The 21386-nt window shown below is 37.7% G+C and overlaps 1 protein-coding gene across 1 annotated transcript in view; it reads left to right on the top strand.

The window, feature by feature from the left end:
- LOC126248901 (arginine-glutamic acid dipeptide repeats protein) overlaps positions 1 to 21386 on the top strand; it is a 169142-nt gene that overhangs the window by 2420 nt on the left and 145336 nt on the right. The window contains exons 2-4 of the mRNA XM_049950374.1: positions 17548 to 17598; positions 17710 to 17964; positions 18045 to 18143. Of these exons, the coding sequence (XP_049806331.1) occupies positions 17548 to 17598; positions 17710 to 17964; positions 18045 to 18143 (405 nt within the window). The remainder of the gene's footprint in view (positions 1 to 17547; positions 17599 to 17709; positions 17965 to 18044; positions 18144 to 21386) is intronic.

Genomic DNA, 21386 nt, shown 5'->3' with positions numbered 1-21386 from the left:
GGAAACAAATACAATGTGGTTTCTGGCAAATCTCAGAATATTTCTTAGTTCTGATGGCAATAATAGTTTCTTCAGTTTTCTTGGTGTGTTTTCTCTTTTTATAAATATTTTATTGCTATGTTTGTTACATTGGTGAGAAGGGAGACTACAATTTACCCTGGAGATGAAGGTGCTTAGTGAAACTTGAATACTTATGTTGTTCTTCAGAGGAAACTGATTATTAGAAATAAAAATACTGCTAAGAAGTGTGTTTGTGTTACATTGTGTGTAAGCTTCTTATTTTGACTGAGAAGAGTAGTAATTATCTGTACTCTTTAAGTACAGATATATGTTGACTGCCTGATTGGAGTTTGATGCCATCCATAGCTGTTGCGAGGCATTCAGATCCAGTGTAGCACACAGTTTACTTAAAATTTGTGCACTGAGTTGTGCAAAAACGTGTTGTGCAAACCCAGTGTTTAAGTGATACAGGAACAATTTGGTAAGAATTATGTTTGGGGGTGTGTCATTGCTATGAAGTGTTTTTTGTAAACAGAGTAGACAATGCTTGTGAGAATTTAATGTTATGATAGGTATTTCCTTCTGCTCCATATTGTTGTACGTTTGCAAATTTTTGTATAGCTTTTACATAAATGATGATGACAAAATGTTGCAGTCATTCATCATAAAAGCTGTATGTTTCTCTTTTCTTTCCACCGTGTGACATAGTGCGGTGTTAAGACACTGGGCTCACATTCGGTGGTTTTAATCTCCACTTGGACACCCAAGCTTAGCCTTCCTGTGTTTCCAAAATTGGTGGAGGCAAATACCAGAATTGTTTGTTCGAAATTGATAAAGTGGATTTAATTCTCCTCCCTTCCACAGTTTGAGCTTATACTCTTACTATGATGACCGTGACATCACATTCAACCTAGACTTTTTCTTTTCAGGCTTGTCATCTGTTCAAGATACCCACAGAGTTGAAAGATGATTTACCTCATTTTAGTGGTCTTGCAAATTTATCTTGGGTGTGATTTCAATGCATAATTAATCCTGTAGTATTCGAATCTTGAAATAAAATAGTAATACTAAAACACTTAACATTTTGACGAGTTGGAAAATTTGGTAGTAACAGTGTTCCTTTTTTTGTAACGTGTCACCATTTCCTTTTGTTGTGATTTTGCTGAAGTTGCTGCTTTTGAGCTACTTTTTTTATGGGTGTTCAGGAAAAAGTAGTGAATTTGTTGGTTGGTCAATGTTCAAATCATAACTTTGCGTACCTGTTTCTGATGCCATTATAGTACATGAAATGCAGTTTGTTTCAGAACTTAACCAACAGACTTTGCAGGCTATAGGTCACACACAGACGATCAGTTTTTGTTAAGGGACATTTTCTTTTTTATCTGTCATTTGGTAGAAGTGTACATGTAACCCAGTGTAGCCAACTAGTAGTTAAACATTGTAGAAGTAATTATTCTGGTTGTAGACCTTTAGTTCGTAGGTTTGTGTATTTCATAACTGTTTTTATCCTCAGCATGTTAATGGTGGAAGGTGCCATGTGAGAACAATGGATTTTCATAATGTGGTAAACAGGCTAATTAATTCATTTACAACCAGAGTGATAGGCACAGCTCACATAGGCCCCTTAACTGTATTGCATGGGTGAAACTTATTGAATGTGTAGGCACAGTCAGAAGTTGTTGTCATTAGGACCATCTGATTTTGTACCATATGTGGACTCTGTGCGGTGGTTTGTTCATCAAAATAGGAATAATGTGCTCTCCACACACACAAGTGTTATTCACAGAGAGGAGCTACTATACGTGTACCACTTACTTTAACAGTGGGGATAGTCAGATATGGGATATATAATTTCTTGTAGGTCTTGTTAACATTTGGATTGGAATGATAAGTAAACACCTTCTAGAACTTGTACTTCTGCCAGTTTGTGTAATGGGAGCAGCTTACCATCAGTTTCTAAATGCTATATTTGCAGAACTCCTGGACACAGTGGCACTTTATGTGCACAACAACCTCTGGCTCCATCAGAATGGAGCCTCAGCACATTTCAATGTTGTGCATGTGTAGTTAACTTTTGAGTTTGGGAGCATTTGATTGCTTGAGCAGGACCTGTTGTTTGACGAGTACATGTGACTGATGGCGTAACACTCTTAGAATTTTTCTTTAGGGTACTTCAGGTGTTGTGTAATTTACTGCAATCTCCAGGCCAGTGCTGATTGCCAGAAACATGTCATAACAGAAGTGTCAGATTCCATCCATCTGTTTTGACCCATGCAGGAAATGCATAGTTCGTACGCATACAAGTATACAATATGGCGACGATGATGTCACTATGTACATATGCTGACAAATGCAAACAAAAATAAAAATGACACAGTAACCTCTCACTCCCAAAATGAAACTAATGGGACAACTACAGAAAATTGTCGGGGGTTTAGGGAGGGGACATGCTAAATATACAACAATAAAAAAATACCACACCATCCTAAAACAAATAATCACACAAACTCCACCACAGGAATCGGATATTTCCCTTGACCTATATAATTCTACCATTCAACTACAGCTATCGGTTACTTACCAACAAGCCTCTGGCAAAACCACTTAGGTTGCCTCCCGCCCCCCCCCCCCCCTCTCTCTCTCTCTCTCTCTCTCTCTCTCTCTCTCTCTCTCTCTCTCTCACACACACACACACACACACACACACACACACTCTCTCTCTCTAAACAAAAAATCTCCTGAAGCACTCACTCGAAATCTGTCATATCCCTACGTAACTGAAAAGCAATAATTTTTTGGATTTCTTTCTGCACAACAAGCACCAAACTAATTGGACCTCACAAAAATGCCAAACACATAAACAAAACAAAAAAAACTTAGTAACTCATTGAAAACACTTCCACATCCCACATATCGAACCAACTACCTAAACTCAAAACCACGTTAGCACATTGACAATTGAAACTCAAATGAACCCAATGCCACACGTAAACTCAGAATGTCCACTTCTGCCACTAGAGGGCACCATCAAATACAACAACGCGACATCTACAAACACAACCAACTCAAAAACACTACCCCGTAGTGATGTCCCACACCACAACACCATTATGTCACGGGTCAGAGCAGACAGGTGGAACTGGACGCTTCTGTTGACCCCAAATCAGTGATGCATTTCACAACATCGAACAAGACCTTCTATGGTGAACACAGTTGGATGGTCATTGCTGTCAGGGTTTCAGGCATGTATTGTGACTTGGGATAGCCTCTTTGAACACTTGTTATAAATTCATTTGAACATATCCTTAGAAAAATGTTCTCAGGGTCTTGCAGATGCCTGCTGTAAATAACCCTTAAAGGCTACCTTTATGAGAATATGTTCCTTAACAAAAATTTATCCCGTGTGTGTGACATCCTGTTCATCTCACTTTTGGCAGTTGTGTCCTTAAATTCCCTGTAGTAGGTCAGTATATGTTCAGCTTATCCACACCCTTGGCCAAAGTCAGTTCCTTATCAGCAGTTTGCCATTATATTCTACCTTTTCTTATAGAGTGAGCGTTAGATGCTGTTATTGGTATAATCCGTATCACTTCATGTGGGAGGGGGGGTTACCTTCATAGTCTTGGATGTTATTGAATTTAGTGTATGTTAAAATTCAGGAGTAAGTAAAAAACACGTATTTTTTTGTTTCCTCCAAAAAAATTTCTGCCTCGAGATACAGGCCTCCAAAGAAGAAACTGTGAACATAATTTTGAAGATGTGAATTTCGGAAATTTTTTTAAAATGCTGTAACTCTTAACAGTTCTAGATATTTTGCTAGAGTTTTTTTATTTGAAAGATAATAATTGCTTTATGATTACAAAGGTATCCTCCATTTGGACATATCTGTCCAAGTTCTTTTACTATCGCCTTGTGAATTTTTTTTTTATAATTTACAGAATTTTTTTTTTTTTTTCCAAAAATGCCAATCCAGCAAAAGTTAGATTTTTTTTCTGTTGATTAGTACCATGTAGTACTATATTCTCTGTAAAGAAGAGCTTGCACTTTTTAGTTGGTCAGGTTTTATTCTAAAAGATAATTTTTTTACTTTTCAGGCGTAATGTATGTCTTCACTGTAGTTGTTTCCAACTAATTTCTTTGTTACAATGTTTATTTCTATTGTCTTTGTTGCAGTTATTTCTTATCACTTTCTTTGTTGCAGTTATTTCTTTCACTTTCATTGTTGCAGATATTTCTTACACTTTGTTGCAGTTTCTTGTCAGTTTCTGTGTCATGGTTCTTCATTGCAAGTTTCTGTATTGTAATTGTTAAATGCTAATTTGTTTACTGAAGAGGCCTCTAAGAAATCTGAGACCATCCAGTGAGTTCTGTGTTTTCATGAGAAATTTGCCTGTTGGCACAGTTGCATTTTGTTTTGCGAAAAGGACTCTTTGAAATGTCTTCTGACTGGGGCCACAGAAGAATGAAGTGTGCTGACTATTTGCATATCCATAAAAAGAGTGATATATGAGACGAACAGAAAACAGACTTTGTTCAGGTTGTGAATAAGTGTTCTCATTTGAAGACTCTCTTTCAAAGTGAAGACTTTTTCAGTGGTGAATTTTTGTGTTTTAAATGTCTTGATGGAATAACAACAATGATAGTATCTGAACTAGGTGAAGCCTCCCATGTGCAGATGATGCAGATTTTGCATCCGTAGAGGAAGAATTAAATACCATGAATCAGTCAACTACAGAGGTAGATGTAAGTCCTGTTAAGAAACTGTGGTCAGTGAAGTCAAGTCATGAGCTCTATGCATCAAGAAAGTGCAGAGAAATTACTAAAGTTCTGGATGAATACACTACAGCAAAACTGACCACACTCTTCAAAGTAGAAATTCCATCTTCAGAAGAAAATTATCCAAAGCACTCTTGCACCCCTTGTTTCAAGAATGTAATGAGTGCCCTGGAAAGGTAGGACTGTCTTTACAGACACTTGGCCTGGAAGACATAGCAGATAACTCTGCAGAAATTACATATGCAACATGGTAGGAAAATAAACTAATTAAGAAAACTGTTGCCTTTGATATTTTCATTGGTGAACTTGTTAAATGGACAATGAAAACAGTACCACACCAGCATCTGAAGATATTGCAACAACAACACTTTGCAGAAGTGAAAGGGTGTGTAGAGGCTGAAGAACTATGTTTAGTGCTTCACTGTGATTTTGCTGAGAACTGGTCTTTAATCCTCCCACAAGAAGTACAAGGGTATCTTTGGAGTAATAACCAGGTTTCAATTTTTACAGGAGTGACAAATTTTCAAAACAAGCCACAAGTATTGTAGTTGTAAGTGATGACACAGGATATGACTCAGCACATGCTTTGCTACCAATGCTCAAAATTCTTCAACTGCAAACAGGGACAGAGAAGATTGTCATTACTTCTGATTGTGCTCCTAATCATTTTAAAAATCGTTACCAGCTGTTTGAATTGACTAAGTTGCTTGTGCCAACTGACTGGGTATACAGTGCTACTGGTCACAGGAAGGGGCTTTGTGATGGTGTAGGATGTCTGTTGAAGCACCATGCTACAAAACATAATCTGTCCAGGCCAAATTCAGCTGCGATTCAGAATACTGAAGATTTTACAAGAGTCGTGAAATCTTACACATCCACAGCCCTCATTCTTTTGTCTAAAGAGGAAATCGAAGAATTCTGTGAGCAGAAGAAAGAAGAATGGTCCAAACAAAATGCTCCTGTGAAAGGAATTCAGAAGACACATTTTTGGGCTCAAGTTATGGGCAAACTCATATTGCACGCACTTTAAAGAGCAAGAAAGAAGAAATTTCGTTCAATTGGCCAACACCTCAGAAACAGCAGGATAATATTGAGATTCACAACCTGAGAAGGGGGATGTTTGTGGCATGTGTGTATGACTGTGGCTGGTGGATTGCAGAGATTATACACACCAGTTATGGGTTAAATGAAATTGTAGTGAACTTTATGCTACCACATGGTCCAGCTGCTGGATATAGGTTTCCAGCTGAAGGACAGCAACAACGCCATCAGTGCTCAATTCCTGTTCACAATGTTTTGAAGATTGTAAGTGCTCCAGTTCCTATTGGTTCCACAGGAAGGCATCACTCTATATGAAAGGAAGATTCTGAAGCAGTGGAACACATTTTTAGTTCATTGACTGGCTAGTTTCAGTACAAAACAGAGCGCACAGAAGTTGTATAAATTGAAACCTTTAAGTATTTGGACATTCCACATACATTTTGGAACCATGAGTCTCTTACTCATCTTTCAAAACTAAAATTATGTTAAATAATGTTAGGTTTTGATTTTTATGAGCCTTTTATGTGATAATAAAACAAGTTTTATGCATGGCAAAAATTTCAGTTGTTCAACCTAAAAATGGAAGCTCTCCCTTTCAGGGAATGTGGAACTACATGGTCCTAATGAACAGAAAAAAATTAAAATTTTATACCCTGACATTTTTGAAAAAAAAATTGCATAAATTATAAAAAAAAGTTCAGAACGCATAGTGTAAGAACTTGGACAGATAAGTCCAAATGGAGGATTTCTTTGTAATCATAAAGCAATTATCTTTCATATTAAAAAAAAACCAACAAAATATCTAGAACTGTTCCAGATATACAGCATTTTAAATATTTTTAAAAAATTCACATCTTCAAAATGGTATGCACAGTGTCATCTTTGGAGGGCTGTATCTCAGAGCAGAAACTTTTTTGGAGAAAGAAAAAAAAAATATGTGTTCATTACTTAGGCCTTCATTTTAACATATGCTAAATTCAGTAACATCCAAGACTATGAAGGTAAGATTTTTTCCTAGCCTGCCTGAACTGATATGAACTATGCCTATTGGAAATCTATCCATCATATGGAGCTGTCTTTATGCGAGTGATGTGCCCTAACCTGTGTATACCCTATCTATTCCTTTTATTCCATAATCGTACATAAAACACAAACATAACATTATGATGGCCTATTACTTATTGCATTGCATTGCAGTGTACATGTGCAGATGTAGATGCCTCCTCCAGTCATTTAGTGGTAATCTGTGAAGCATGTAGTAGATATCTCATGAGTGTGTGCTGTCACCCAAACTTATTCCTGCTGGGCAGTGTACAATTGGCAGAGCACAAGACAACTGGATCCATGGTGGTCTCTTATGTGGAGCTGTATGCCTTTTGGCCTACTTCAGTCTAATGCTAAATCACTGTTTCTATTGAATGCAACCCGTATTGGTTCAGCAAATGTGTAGAATAGCTTAATCACATAGGTATGATGTGTATGTATTGAAACTTACTGAGAGATTAAAGCTGTGTGCTGGACTGGGGCTTGAACCTGGGACCTTTCCCTTTCGTAGGCAAGTGCTCCACTGCGTGAGCTATCCAAGCGTTATCCATGACCCATCTTACTGTGTTACTTCACCAGTAGCAGCATGTACTCATTTCTTGAAGGTTTTCCCAATGGATAGAATATTCCATCATGTTTTGGGTGTGCATAGGATAATATTTTTTACATATTATAGAATTAGTCTGACACATGCCATCCAATCACATAATTGCAAACAGCATACACTGTGCATGTGCTGATTCTGTGCTTGCTCTGTATTACTCTTACATGTATAAAGTTGTATCTATGTCTCATGCTCTCGTTGCCTACAACATTTTCTCTGACATACTCTCATTTACTCCACCGTATTGTGTCAAGTGGAATAAATTCTGCCAGTGAATCACATTGAAGACAGCTGTAAAGTTATCACCAAAACATCAGAGGAAAAAATAATACTATCCCAGGTGCAAGCCTGCAAGATGATGGAATATGTATGCATTTGTCTCCACGTTGTGTGTGACTTTTCATCATTAATGAATAATATAAATCATATTTCATTTGAATCTTAAGCTATCTCTATGGACACAGTTTGTGTTACAAAATAGGAGCATTGGATAGCTACAGTGGTCTATGTCCTGCCCAGTGACTATGTCGAAAGTGAGATACTCAGTTACCGTATCAGTAAGGTACTTTATTGTTCATGATTGCTCATGAAACTATGCTTCTAGTGCCTCAACACAGAACAATAGGGTGAAGTGTTACTCATATGTTGAGTTTGGGTGTATAACACACACAAGCTCTGTGGCAATGTTGGTCAAGTCAGTTTGATTTGATTTATTCATCCAGGGGTCATCTCTAAATAATATAAAGTTTGTCATCATAATACAATGAAAATAAATCGCTCAAAATGTACCTACACATACTGTCTGTAAATCATCAGGGATTCAGAAAACATCATTTGTGCGAGACATGGCTCACCCACTCAGTTTACACATGATATCCTGAGAACCTTGGATGAGGACCAACAGGCAGGTTCTATGAGAACATGCTGAAAAGTAGTGCCCCCTGAATTTTTTATGTGAAAACTCATAGCTTTTAAAACAAAACAGAAGTTATTAACATCTTTGTTCTTCACATCTACATATGTGCTAGAGGACTCTGAATCGTAATGTGTAACATGGTGTGTAATGTAACTATGCCAGTGTGTTAGAAACAGCATTCTGTAATCTAGTTTTGAATTTGAAGAGTTTGTCCACACATGGAGCACCCTCACCTTCAGTATGACAATGCCATATCATGCAGGAGTGCTGTGACATCTGCAACAATCCAACGCCTTCGATTTACTGTCATTGATCATCCTCCGTACAGTCCCAACTTGTCTTCATCTGATTTTCATCTGTTTCCAAAACTTAAAGAACACCCCTGAGGACGTCACTTTGATTGATGAAGTGGTGCAGGCAGAGGTGAGGTTGTGGCTTCATCAACAAAGTCAAACATTCTACAGTGACAGTATCAACAAACTGGTCTCTCTTTGTGAGAATTGTGTTTGTCACCAGGGTGTCTCTGTTGAGAAAAAAGTATGTAGATGTAGAAATTAAAGGTGTAGAATATTAATAATAATTGTTTTATTCAGAAAGCTTAGAGTCTTCACATTACAGATTCAGAAGCATTACTTTTCAACATGCTCTCGTATATTCCTAGATATGTGGACAGTGTATGACATTTTAGACTCCTATTCAAGGTCAGAGCTTATGGAATAGGTTCTCAGATATATTAATGGTGTGAAGACTCTTAAGGCAATATCACCCAGCATGTTTCCCTAGTCGGCAAGTGTTCATTGGAAATGAAGGGAACATCGGAAATGCTCCAGGAAAGTGTGATACAATCCAGTTCTCCATCTTGATGAATGATCTGTTGGGTAGTGTGGTCAGCAATCTGAGCCTGGTTACCAAAGACAGTGTTGTGTACTGGACAGTGTAGGGGTGTTGATGAAGACTTGGGCAGAATTTCTGTTTGATTTAATGAATGGCAGGTTGCCAAAAAAAATATATGGATGAGTGGGAGAAACAATCCTGTAATGTTTGTAAACTGTGTTAATAGTATTCTGTTTTATGTGAAATCGATGAAATGTCCAGAGCTGCAAAGTGTATAAAAATTCAAGGGATGCTAAACAAGCAGGGAAAGGCAACAATGAATACTCTGTATGATTTTACGGCTGATCATGAGTGATTACTCTTAGAGGATGAATGAGAATGTGATGGAAACCACTGGGGACTAATAACAGAAAAATGGGAAGTGGATAAAGCGATCCAGAGTCATGAGGAAAGAAAAGTGATGGACTGTGATCAGATACCCTTTGAGGAACTGGAGGTCTTAGGCAATGATTCTACAACTAGAATTACACATATATTCAATAGAATATATGACATAGGTACCTGGCCTGAATATCTCCTTAAGTCCATAATGGCTTTCATATCAAAGAAATGCAATGCCAATCAATATAAAGCTACAGAATAATTAGTTGTATATGGCATTTCACCAAGGCTGTGAGCAGAGTGGTGCCGACAAGAATAGAGAGGAAAATAGAGGAGAATATATGAGAAGATCAGTTCAGTCTTAGAAAAAGAAGGGGGACCAGAGATACAGTTGGGTGCCTGAGGATGATGTCATAAAGATTTTTGGAAGTGACTAGAGAAATGTATCTTTGTTTTGGCAACTGGGAAAAAACATTTGATAGAATTGACTGGTGTATGCTTTTGAAGATTCTGAAAGATAATGGTGTATATTGGAAGGTAGATAAGCAATTCTATACGAGTCAGAACATGGTAGTTCGAGTAGAAGAAGATGAAACTGAAGATTTAGGTATTGGAAGAGGTGTGAGACAGGATTGCTGTATGTCATCAGCACTTTTCAATATATATGCTGAAAAGCTAATTAATAACACCCTGGAAAGACCAAAAGACTTTTAGTGGGAGGAGAAAGAATAAAAACCATCAAGTACACTGATGATACGATTGTGGTAGTAGAAATGGAGGTAGAGCTCCAGGTAATGATACAGAATATTGTAAGTGTGGGTAAAGAGTTTAGAATGAAAGTGATGAGAATTAGAGAGACATTATTAATGTATGATTAGATGGAATGGTATTTGAACAGATTTTAGTCATTCCAGTATTTGTGAAGAAAGTGATATGTCGAATCTCTGGGAAAGAGAGCTTTCAGGAGAAAGGTTTGCTAACAGCCAGAAACATCCCCATTACACCAAGGAATACGTTCGTCAAATGTTTGGTGTGGAGTGTAGTGTCTTATGGTTCTGAAACATGTACAGTCAGACAGAAAGAACAAAAATATTTTCTAGATTTGAAATGTGGTTATGGAGAAGAATGCATAAAGTGAAATGGATCTATGCAGTGATAAATCAGAAGGTGCTCAGCGGGGTAGGATAGGAGAGTGATTTCATGAGAATGTTACAAAAGTGGAAAAATCTTGGATGGGACACATATTATGTAGAAATTGTCTACTACAGAGCATCATTGAGGGAAAAGTAGAAGGAAATAGAGGGAGAGGAGGAATAAGGTTTGGAATATTAACAGATGTGAAGAGAGGAAGAAGTAATAAGTAAATGAAGGAGGATGCTCAGGACAGAGAGAGATGGAGGACATCTAAATAATACCCTTCGGAGAACACATTTAATGAAAGAGAGAGAACATTGCCAAATGGCATGAAACGAAATGAGCGTATGAACATACACTGAAATTAGATGGCTAGTTATGCTTTATTGGGAGAGTTCTGGGAAAATGTAGCACATCACATAAGATAGCTTGTGTAATACATCTTGAGCACTGTTCATATGTTCAGGATTCCACCAGTTTGGATTAAATGAAGACATCAAAGCAATTCAGATGCATGTTGCTGGATTTGTAACTAGTCATTTTGATCAATACAAGAGAGTTATGAAAATGCTGTGTGAGCATAGCTGGGAGTCCTTCAGAGGAAAAAATCTGATCTTTTTCTGAAACATTATTGGGAAGTCCAGAGAATCAATTTTCACATATTAGGTTTTTGACATATTAAGTTTTTTCCATTTTCTGCTGCACATTGATTTTATTTGCTCATTAGTTACATGATGAATCTTGTTCCAGCAATTTGCTGGTTTGAAGTACTTCTGCTATATACAGTATACAGTTTTTTTGGATGAAATTATAAAAATATAAGTTTGTTGGCTTACTTGTATTTTGATAGTTGCATTTTTTGTATCACAATATGGTGTCTTGGAGTGACGTGGAAAAGGTTTCTGTGCTGTTGAAGCTCATCAGAGCTGTATGTGTGGTGTGCAATTTTTTATTTGCTCTTATGTTTGTTTCACAGCACAATCCACTCCAGTCACACATGTGTGTTTACAATTGATATTTGCAGAATATAAGTGATAATAGCAACTTATAAAGATCATGTTGTTCTATGTTTTCATTTATTCCGCAAAGATATAATTTGTGTTGAGAGTTCTGTTGTTTTATTTCTTGGTGTCAAATCAGTAGAACTCCCAACACAAATTATATCTTTGCACAATAGATAAAACACAGAATAACATGACCGTTGTATGTAGTTATTATCACAGAAATTCCACAAATATGAATTGTAAATTCATTGAAAACATATATGTGTCTCTGGAGCGGCTTGCACTGTCAAAAGAACATACATATAAATAAAAAAGTACACACCATACATAGACTTCTGACAAATTTCAACATTATGCGAACTTGGAAACATTCCTAACAGACACTCCAGGACATATATTGTGATACATAAAATGTAAATATCTATTAAAATATACATAAGCCAGCAAACAAAAAACATGTATAATACATATAAAAACATGTATAATGTGTATTGAAGGATTACTTGAAAATATCAAATTGCCAAAACAAGACTCCTCGTATGTAAATAATAAAACGGAAATATGCCTGGGATTTTATCAAAACCAAAAAAAGGTGCACAAAATGACCAACGGATGGAACTTCATGTGATACATAAGAAATAATTAGCATAACATTGATTTTTAGTAAAGACTGTGTTTTTATAACTAATGCTCAGTATGTTGGCTTTCATTCATCAACAATACCTGTAGTCAAGGTACAATGTTGTGAACAGGACTGCACAGCACATCAGTAGGTACGATGAGAAATTGCCCTCCGACGTCTTTTAACATCCTCAATGAGGTCGGATGACTGGTAGACTGAGTTCAGGTGACCCCATGACCAATAATCACATGGACTGATGTCTGGGGACCTGACAGGCCAAGCATGATGGAAATCGTGGCTCAGCATGTGATCATCACCAAATATGTGCACAAGAGATCTTTCACACTTGTTGCAATATGGGGTGGAGGGCTGTCCTGCATTAAAGTCCTACTTTCCAGCAGATGTTTATCAACCAGGCTGGGGCTGAAACGATTCTGTAACATACTGGCATACCTTCACCCATCATGGCGTCACTGACGTTTTGCTGTCCAGTGCCGCCCGCTGGCCGGTTTTTGCACACATTTGTGGTTTCAGTAAAACCTCATGTCATTTCATACATGTGTGTCAAGTTTTACCTCTCTATCCACGTTATTCCATGGATTAGTGCATTTTCAAATGTCAATTGACTTTCGGGTCACCCTGTACTTGAAAATCATGTTCTCTCTCCTAAACTATCTGAACCTGCTGAGTATGTCACTGTGACATGAATACTATTTTCACGTACTGGGGACATTTATTTGATGTATTGATCCAGACTGTACAAACAATCTGTTCAGCAAGACTGTGGACCATTATATGTTCATCTTTTCCTGTCATATCTTAATACTAACTTATCAACAGCTATGGTAGAACTGATAGGATGAGCTTAATACGTGGATGCTCCCAAACATACTCCCCATTGCACCCCCCCTCAGATTTAGTTGTAAAATGCCTCAGTGGATAGCCCGTCAAGAACTGAACACAGATCCAGCATGAAAACAGGAAGAATGTGTACTGAGCTATGAAAAGAAAGCAAAATAGAAAAGTGAACAGTCAAAGAACGAGAAGTGCAATAAAGAGCAGACTACAACAGCAATGTCGTTGTGGGTCAGTGCTCACAGTGTTGGACTGCCAAGCCGGCGAGCTGTATTTAAAACTCCCCCCCCCCGACCTTGACACACACACAACATTGTGAACTGTCCATCTGGTTATTGAAATGTTTATTCTCTTTCAGTAGTGTTGACAGTTGTTGTTTATGGAGTAGTAGTCATGTGGTAATAATATGTTACTGTCGCAAGTAAATGTGATGGTGAGATACCACGTAGATGTTTAACAGAAATGAAAACAACAAATTCATCACAGATTAATAAACTTCAAAGACGTACTTTAAACGTTTATTGATTTTTTTAAAAAGGTTTTACTCTGTAGATAAGGGAGCCCTAGATAAAGTAATCCATGAATTTGGAGTAAAAACTAAGTTTGCAAACCTAGCTTAAGAAATTCTGATAAAAACAGTATCAGAAGTGAAGTGTATGTGTGAAAGAACTCAACATTTCATCATAAATACAAGTGTCAGGTAAGGCGGTGGTTTATCTCCACAATTCTAAGAATTTGGAATGAAAAATTGAAAGAACCCAAAATATTGCAACTCTTGGGGGGGGGGGGGGGGGGGACGACAAACGTGTTTCAGTAAATTGCGTAGCATTTACGACTGATATTGCCGGACTTTCTGAAAGACTGATAATAACAGAAGTGCAAGTCAGTCTTCTTGAAGAGATGTTACAGGTTTAAGAGTTTCTGCAGAGAAAAGAAAATTTCTTACAAATATAAGAAGTTCTCCAGTATATTAAGTAACAGATATTGGGCAAATAGGAAAGGTAAAAATATCCAGATATGTATAGGAGACTATTCAAGAAAATAGTTCAGAAAAATCTGCTCTAGAGGAAAGGATACATAAGATGGAAATGGCATAAGCTATAACTAAGAATACATACAACCAAAAGTGCTTATCTAAAAAACTTAAAGCACTACAAAGTAGCAAATCCAGAATGCTTGTATGCTAGCAAATGTCTGATGTTAGAGTTTAAGGTTCATAAATTAGAAAGAAGAATTATACAAAAATTATTAGGCCTTCTGAAATATGCAGCATTTTGGAAATTAAAAAGACATTAATCAGAAACAATAAAGAAGAAGAGACTGGTATTTTTGGACATATTTAGAGAGTGGATGACAACAGACTCCCCAAGCAGATCTTCAAATAACATAGGGAGAAGAAATTAACAATCATGTGGAGCTAGCGAAGTGGTGCAGCAGTTACCAAACTGGACTCGCATTTGGGAGGATGGTGGTTCAAATCCACATCCGGCCATCCAGATGTAAGTTTTCCTTAATTTCCCTGGATTTCTCCAGACAAATGGCAGGACAGTTCCCTTGAAAGGGCACAGCCAGTTTCTTTCCCCGTCCTTGAAACAATTCAAATTTGTGCTTTATCTCTAATGACCTCAATTTTAGTTGGACATAAACACCAATCTTCCTTGCTTTAACAACCACCTGGATTTGAGAGATTACGAAAGATAGGGAAAGGAAAAGCATATGGGAAGTAGTAGTATTGGGAAAAAAGGGAGTTTTAGAGAAAAAGTATAAAACTGGAGTGATTCCAAGTCAGGAATGAAAAGAAAACTGGCACAAGTTGTCCGAAGACAGGAAAAAGATGGAATATTGGATGAAAGAAGAGTATGATAAAGGATTAAGAATTGAAACTGAAATATGGTCCTTAGAGAGCCTTAATGCAAGAAGAAGAAACATTGTGGTGTAGGCATCTGGGACAACGTAATCAAAGAGGTGGTGTGAATTTAGCAACATCATCAGCTGAAACAAAGGGAAAATTGGCAGCAAAATGTAAGACTTTACACTAAAATTGACACACATTTTTTGCAACCATGCCAAGAAACCAATAGTAGATGGTATGTGTTGGTCCCACCAAACCTTTGTCTCCTCCCCGCATATGAAACATTTCTGAAGAAACACTTGTACCTCCACGCAGCCAAGTTGGAGATGAAGAGCAAGGACTGTACGAGGAGCAAAAAGCGAAACATCTAATTTCATCAAAGTTCTGAAATATTATGTTATTTCATACTTACATTTAGTGAGAAACATTTCATCATCACTGATGCATGTATTTCATGGTCTTCAGATCATCGAAGGAAGCAGGATGTTTACTTTTGGAATGAAGTGATTCTTTCTGCAGTTAAGGCAGGTGAGCAGTGCTGCAGCTGTTGATATACAGACCACTACCAACCTCTGTAGCACAGATTGGTAATGCAATTTAATCTGATAGTAATGGTACTTGTCTGTAGGAAGCTAGTTGGTCGGAAAAAATTTCGCTATTGGTTGAAAAATGGGGGTAAGTTCACAGTGTGAAGTTCCTTATCACTAGCCTGAGTACTTTTATCTTGGGTTAAGTCCCAAATCACTCAGTAGTATCTAATGGTGTGATAGCATTTGACTCTGACAATGGGGATGTCTCATACAATGGTGATGTCTGTTAGGTTTTGCTGTATGAAACAGTGGGAGCCAGATATTAACCCCTTGCTTTTGTTTTATTAGCAGCCACTCCTGCATAGAACATTCACCTTTAAAGCACACTGCACACATTAATTAGTGGAAAGCTGCCTACTGATAGCAAATAAAAATTCCAATTCAGATGACTGAATTTTATGGGGTAAATACCAGGCTGTACCGCCATACAATGTTTATATTTCATATGCAGACCTCCTGCATCACAAGTGTTTGAATTGTGAGAGTGAAATATTGATTTACTATTAATGATTGCAGAGGTCAAGTTAACAACTCCTAAATTCTGTAAATCAATATAATTCCATGGTGTTATTGGGAGGTGCTAGTGTTCCAAGTACTGAGACAACAGTCTCAAGTAACAACAGCATTCAAGTTTTAACTTACACATTTTATTTCTGTATGAAATCAATTTAGATATTTAGTATTGGCATTAATAACCATACAGGTGTGATCCTTACATACAAATACATCAAGTCAGTAAGAGTTACATAGTGCCCCCCCCCTCCCCCTTGGATTTTTCAGAGTTTATGTATGGTATATGTACATAGTATGCACTAACATATTTGTAGGAGACTAGTGTATTATCTAATACAGGTTATGTGAATTTATCTTGCAGTTTTGTTTTTGTAACAAAAGTGATTAAATGTATCAGAGTGCATTAAAATGATGTAAATGTAGACGTCATGGTACACCACAGATCAGTCTGTTAACAGAAATTTTATTCTGCATTCACATTCATCAGTTTTTCCAACTCACAACCAGCTTGTCACCAGCCATCATAACCTAGGCCTCGGGCTATGATACGAATCAGTCTGCGACCACAATCAAGATTTCAACAGGGGCCACTATTGTGCTCTTGAAAATGCGTATATTTAAGTTGACGTGGGATGAGAGTGACGGTATGTGAAAAAATGGATGGTGGTGGTGGTGGTGGTGGTGATGATGATGGTGATGACATTCAAGCATTGGCTAGTGTATTATGTATCAGGTGTCTCCCTTTATCTGTATGGATCATTTACTTACTTCTTCCTCTATTTGTATCACTCTTCAGAAAACTGTGGACTCTTGATGGTTCAGGATTATATATTTTCTTTATTGTACTGTATTTAATTTGATTCAATTTATTGGACCATAGTGATGAAAGGTCTGCATGGTTCCCATTTTGTGAATTGGAAAAGAAAGGTTAATAACATCTGTCATTTAGTTAATTATAGATATGAACAGAAGTAAGACTGTTTTCTGCCAACTGAGTGAGGTGGTGCAGTTTTTAAAGCACTGGACTCATGTTTGGAAGGTTGCCAGTCATATTCCTGCCTGGCCACCCACATTTAATTTTTTTTGTAGTTTTTCCAAATCACTTAAAAACAAATAGTGGGATGGTTTCTCTGAAAAGGACAATCACAGTTTACATCTTCATTCTCCTCCATTCCAAGCTTGTGTTCTATCTCGAACGACCTCATTCTTGATGGAACATTGAACCCTAATCTTCCTTCAGTATTATGATTTCATAGTTGATCGACTGCAGTTAATTATAGAACATAATTTATGATCAAGCAATTGTTCTTTATTTTATTAGGTCGTGAGAGTTGTGTACTGAATTGGGACCATAGAACCTGTGACTGTGTTCTGCTTTCAGTCCAGCATGGCTTCAACACAAGGAGAAATAAGGGTGGGACCGTCACATCAGGTTTGTATGATGCTTGTCAATTTTCTAATAATTTTATGCCTTATAGTCATCGTGACTCTGCATTTGAGAAATGCATGAACCACAAATAATGTAAATTATTACACTGTACAGGCCCGATTACCTGAGTATCGGCCAGCGTTGCTGTCAACTTCTGATATTGCAGAGCAGTCTTCAGATCCTGAATGGGAAAAAGAACGTGAAGATTTGCGTTGGGTGCCTTGCATGACACTTGATACAGATTTGCTTATGTATTTGAGGGCAGCGAGATCAATGGCTGCATTTGCTGGCATGTGTGATGGTGGCTCACCAGATGATGGCTGTGTTGCTGCAAGCAGAGATGACACCACAATAAATGCTTTGGATGTGGTGAGTGACATTGCTTTAATCTCCATGTATATAATATGACTAGTACACTCTGACAATTATGAATGTTTCTTTTTCTTTAGCTGCACGATTCGGGCTATGACCCAGGAAAAGCACTGCAAGCATTGGTAAAATGTCCTGTTCCTAAGGGCATTGATAAGAAATGGTCAGAAGAAGAAACTGTAAGTAATTTGTTATGTTGGATTCAGTAATCAAAGAAATATCATTCCCTGTGTGTAATTATGACTTTTTTCCTGTTCTATATGTATCGTTTTGCATGTGCTACTTCTGAAACACTGTACGTCACTGTGATTATAATTGATGCGGAGATAGTGATTTTTTTTTCTGTTGCTTTGCAGATTGTTTCAGTCATATTATAGAATGTTAAGGTATTGGATTAGTGTGGTACTGAGAGTTTAAATACACAGGGTGAGTCACTAACTATTGCCACTTAGAATAACTCCGAAGGCATGATAGTAGCTGAAAAGTTTGTGGGACAAATGTTGCATGGGACAACGGGGACCATAATATAATGATTATTGTTATTATATATATATATTTTGCTATGTGGGGTCCGTTAGAGAATAAAGGTCAACTTTTTTTTTTAATTGGATGCTATAGTTTGGTACTTATTTTCTGATAGCGGCAATTGAGACGAATCCAATGATGGCTGTTAATACAATTCCAATGATGTGTAACAGTAAGGCCTTTAAAGGTCAACAAAGGTCAAAAAGGTGGCATGAACGTCCATTTACAGAAAGTGTTCGGAGTGATGACCATTGGTATCAATGCAGTGCTGCAATCTTCTTATCATGGATTGAGTGGTATTCCTTATCTGGCACTTATTGAAGCACATGCTCTGACAATTCTCTCTTGTATATCGTGCAAATAGTAAATATTTGCCAAATATGGCGTATCCATCTAACGTGTCATTGTCATGTAAACACCATTCGACAGTTTCTCAATACAACACTAATAGGAGCAGTAAGACTAGTATCGTCAAATCAAGCTAATGTGAATGATTTATTCCTTCTAAGAACAAGTTGATATGCTTCTCATTTATGGAGGATGCCAACGAAATTCAGTGAGAGCTAGAGACTTATATGTTGAAAGATATCCTCAACGTACTCACCCTACACATCGTTCATTTAAATGTGTGTATGATAAATTGAGAACAACTGGATCTTTAATGCATCGGAAACTTATCTGGCAAAGGAAAGTTACCAATAAGGAAACGGAAATTGGTACTCTTGCCACTGTGGTTCGAGATCCTTGTGTTGGTTCGTGTCATATCGCAAGGGAATCTGGCATGAGCCAGAGTAGTAGTGTTCGTGTTCTGCATCGCCATAAATATCATCCTTACCACATCAGTCTCCACCAAGAATTAACTGGTACGGATTGTATGTGCCACATTGAATTCTGCCAATGGGCTCAACTCCAGATTCAGAGGGTGACACATTTATTAATTTGATTTTATTTACTGACAAGGCTACATTCATGAACCATGGAAATGTTAATTTGCATAACATGCATTATTGGGCAACTGAAAATCCATGTTGGCTGTGGCAAGTTGTACACCAAAAACTGTGGTTGGTGAATGTGTGGTGTGGGATTCTGGAGGACAGAATTATAGGTCCCTATTTCATCAAAGGAAATTTTAATGGTAGGAAGTACACCATATTCCTGCAAGATATATTACGTTTGTTATTGGAAGAAATACCTTTAGGAACAAGGAACAGAATGTGGTATCAACACGATGGATCTCTGGCACTTTGTTCGCTGATGGCTAGAAATGACTTGCATAGACAAGTCCCAAATCGTTGGATTGGAAACGGAGGAGATGTGTCGTGGCCAGTTCGTTTGCCGGACTTGATGCCTCTGGATTTTTTCTTGTGGTGATTCGTAAAAGACATTGTTTGTAAAGACGTTCCAACTACACCTGACGATACGTGAGAGAGAATTGTCAGAGCATGTACTTCGATAACTGCCTATGTGATAAGGAATACCACTTAATCCATGATGAGAAGATTGCAGCACTGCATTAATACCAATGGTCATCACTTCAAACATCTTCTGTAAATGGACATTCATGCCACCTTTTTAACCTTTGTTGACCTTCAAAGACCTTACTGTTACACATCATTGGATTCGGCTTGATAGCTGCTATCAGAAAATAAGTACCAAACTATAGCATCCCATTTAAAGAAACAAAGTCGACATTCATGTCTCTGAAGCGACCACACCTAGCAACAAAAAACCATCGTCATATTAAGGCCCCTGTTGTCCCACGCAACTTTTGTCTGACATCCCTTTCAGCTCCTATCATACTTTTGGAGTTATTCTTGGTGGCAATAGTTAGTGACTCATCCTGTGCAGTGAGATGTGTAAACTGAGGCTTAAGTGGCCCCCTAGATGGTCAATAATATTAACAGTATGTCCCAGATGTTCAATAATATTGACCATGTAAGAGTTAGATTGAGTGGTTGCCGAATAATATTGAGAACATCAAAATCTTTGAAAACATATTGTGCTCCGTGGAAATATTGTGCCATGTGTGGGCAGTATTGACAATATTCTTGACAGTCTCACTCAGACCGTGGAGGTGAGGTTAGGCTTTTTGTTGTGTGTAAAATGAGATCAAAGGAAGACAAAGAACCATTATTATTAGAATGCATCAAAATGTATAAATCATTGCTGACGCTGTGGGATGTTAGGTCAGACGAGTACAAAAACAGAAGTGGTAAGAATTATGAGTCATTAATTTGTTGCCCAGAAAATATAGGGGACAGCCACAAAGGAAGATGTTTTTTTAAAAAAATTAATTAATTTAAGTTGTGATATTTATCTCTGTGGATACCCTACTTACCCAAATATAATCATTTAATGCACGTATTATTAAAACTGTGTGCCAGACCGAGACTCGAACTCGGGGCCTTTGCCTTTCGCGGGCAAGTGCTCTACCAACTGAGCTACCCAAGCACGACTCATGACCCGTCCTCACAGCTTTAATTCCGCCAGTACATTGTCTCCTACCTTCCAAACTTCGCAGAAGCTCTCCTGCATACCTTGCAGAACTAGCACTCCTGGAAGAAAGGATATTGCAGAGACATGGCTTAGCCACAGCCTGGGGGATGTTTCCAGAATGAAATTTTCACTCTGCAGTGGAGTGTGCACTGATATGAAACTTCCTGGCAGATTAAAACTGTGTGCTGGACCAGTAGCTCAGTTGGTAGAGCACTGGCCCCACGAAAGGCAAAGGTCTGGCACACAGTTTTAATCTGCCAGGAAGTTTCATATCCGCGCAAACTCCACTACAGAGTGAAAATTTCATTCTGGCTCGTATTATTGCATGACACAATTCTGTAACTATGTCTCAAATAATGTAAGGTGAAACTGCACTTGTAAATTTCAAAAAAAAAAAAAAA

Source organism: Schistocerca nitens, chromosome 3 (genome assembly GCF_023898315.1).
Source record: "Schistocerca nitens isolate TAMUIC-IGC-003100 chromosome 3, iqSchNite1.1, whole genome shotgun sequence".
NCBI lineage: Eukaryota > Metazoa > Arthropoda > Insecta > Orthoptera > Acrididae > Schistocerca > Schistocerca nitens.
The sequence above is the reverse complement of the archived record's forward strand: the minus strand, read 5'-3'. Positions and strand labels throughout refer to the sequence as shown.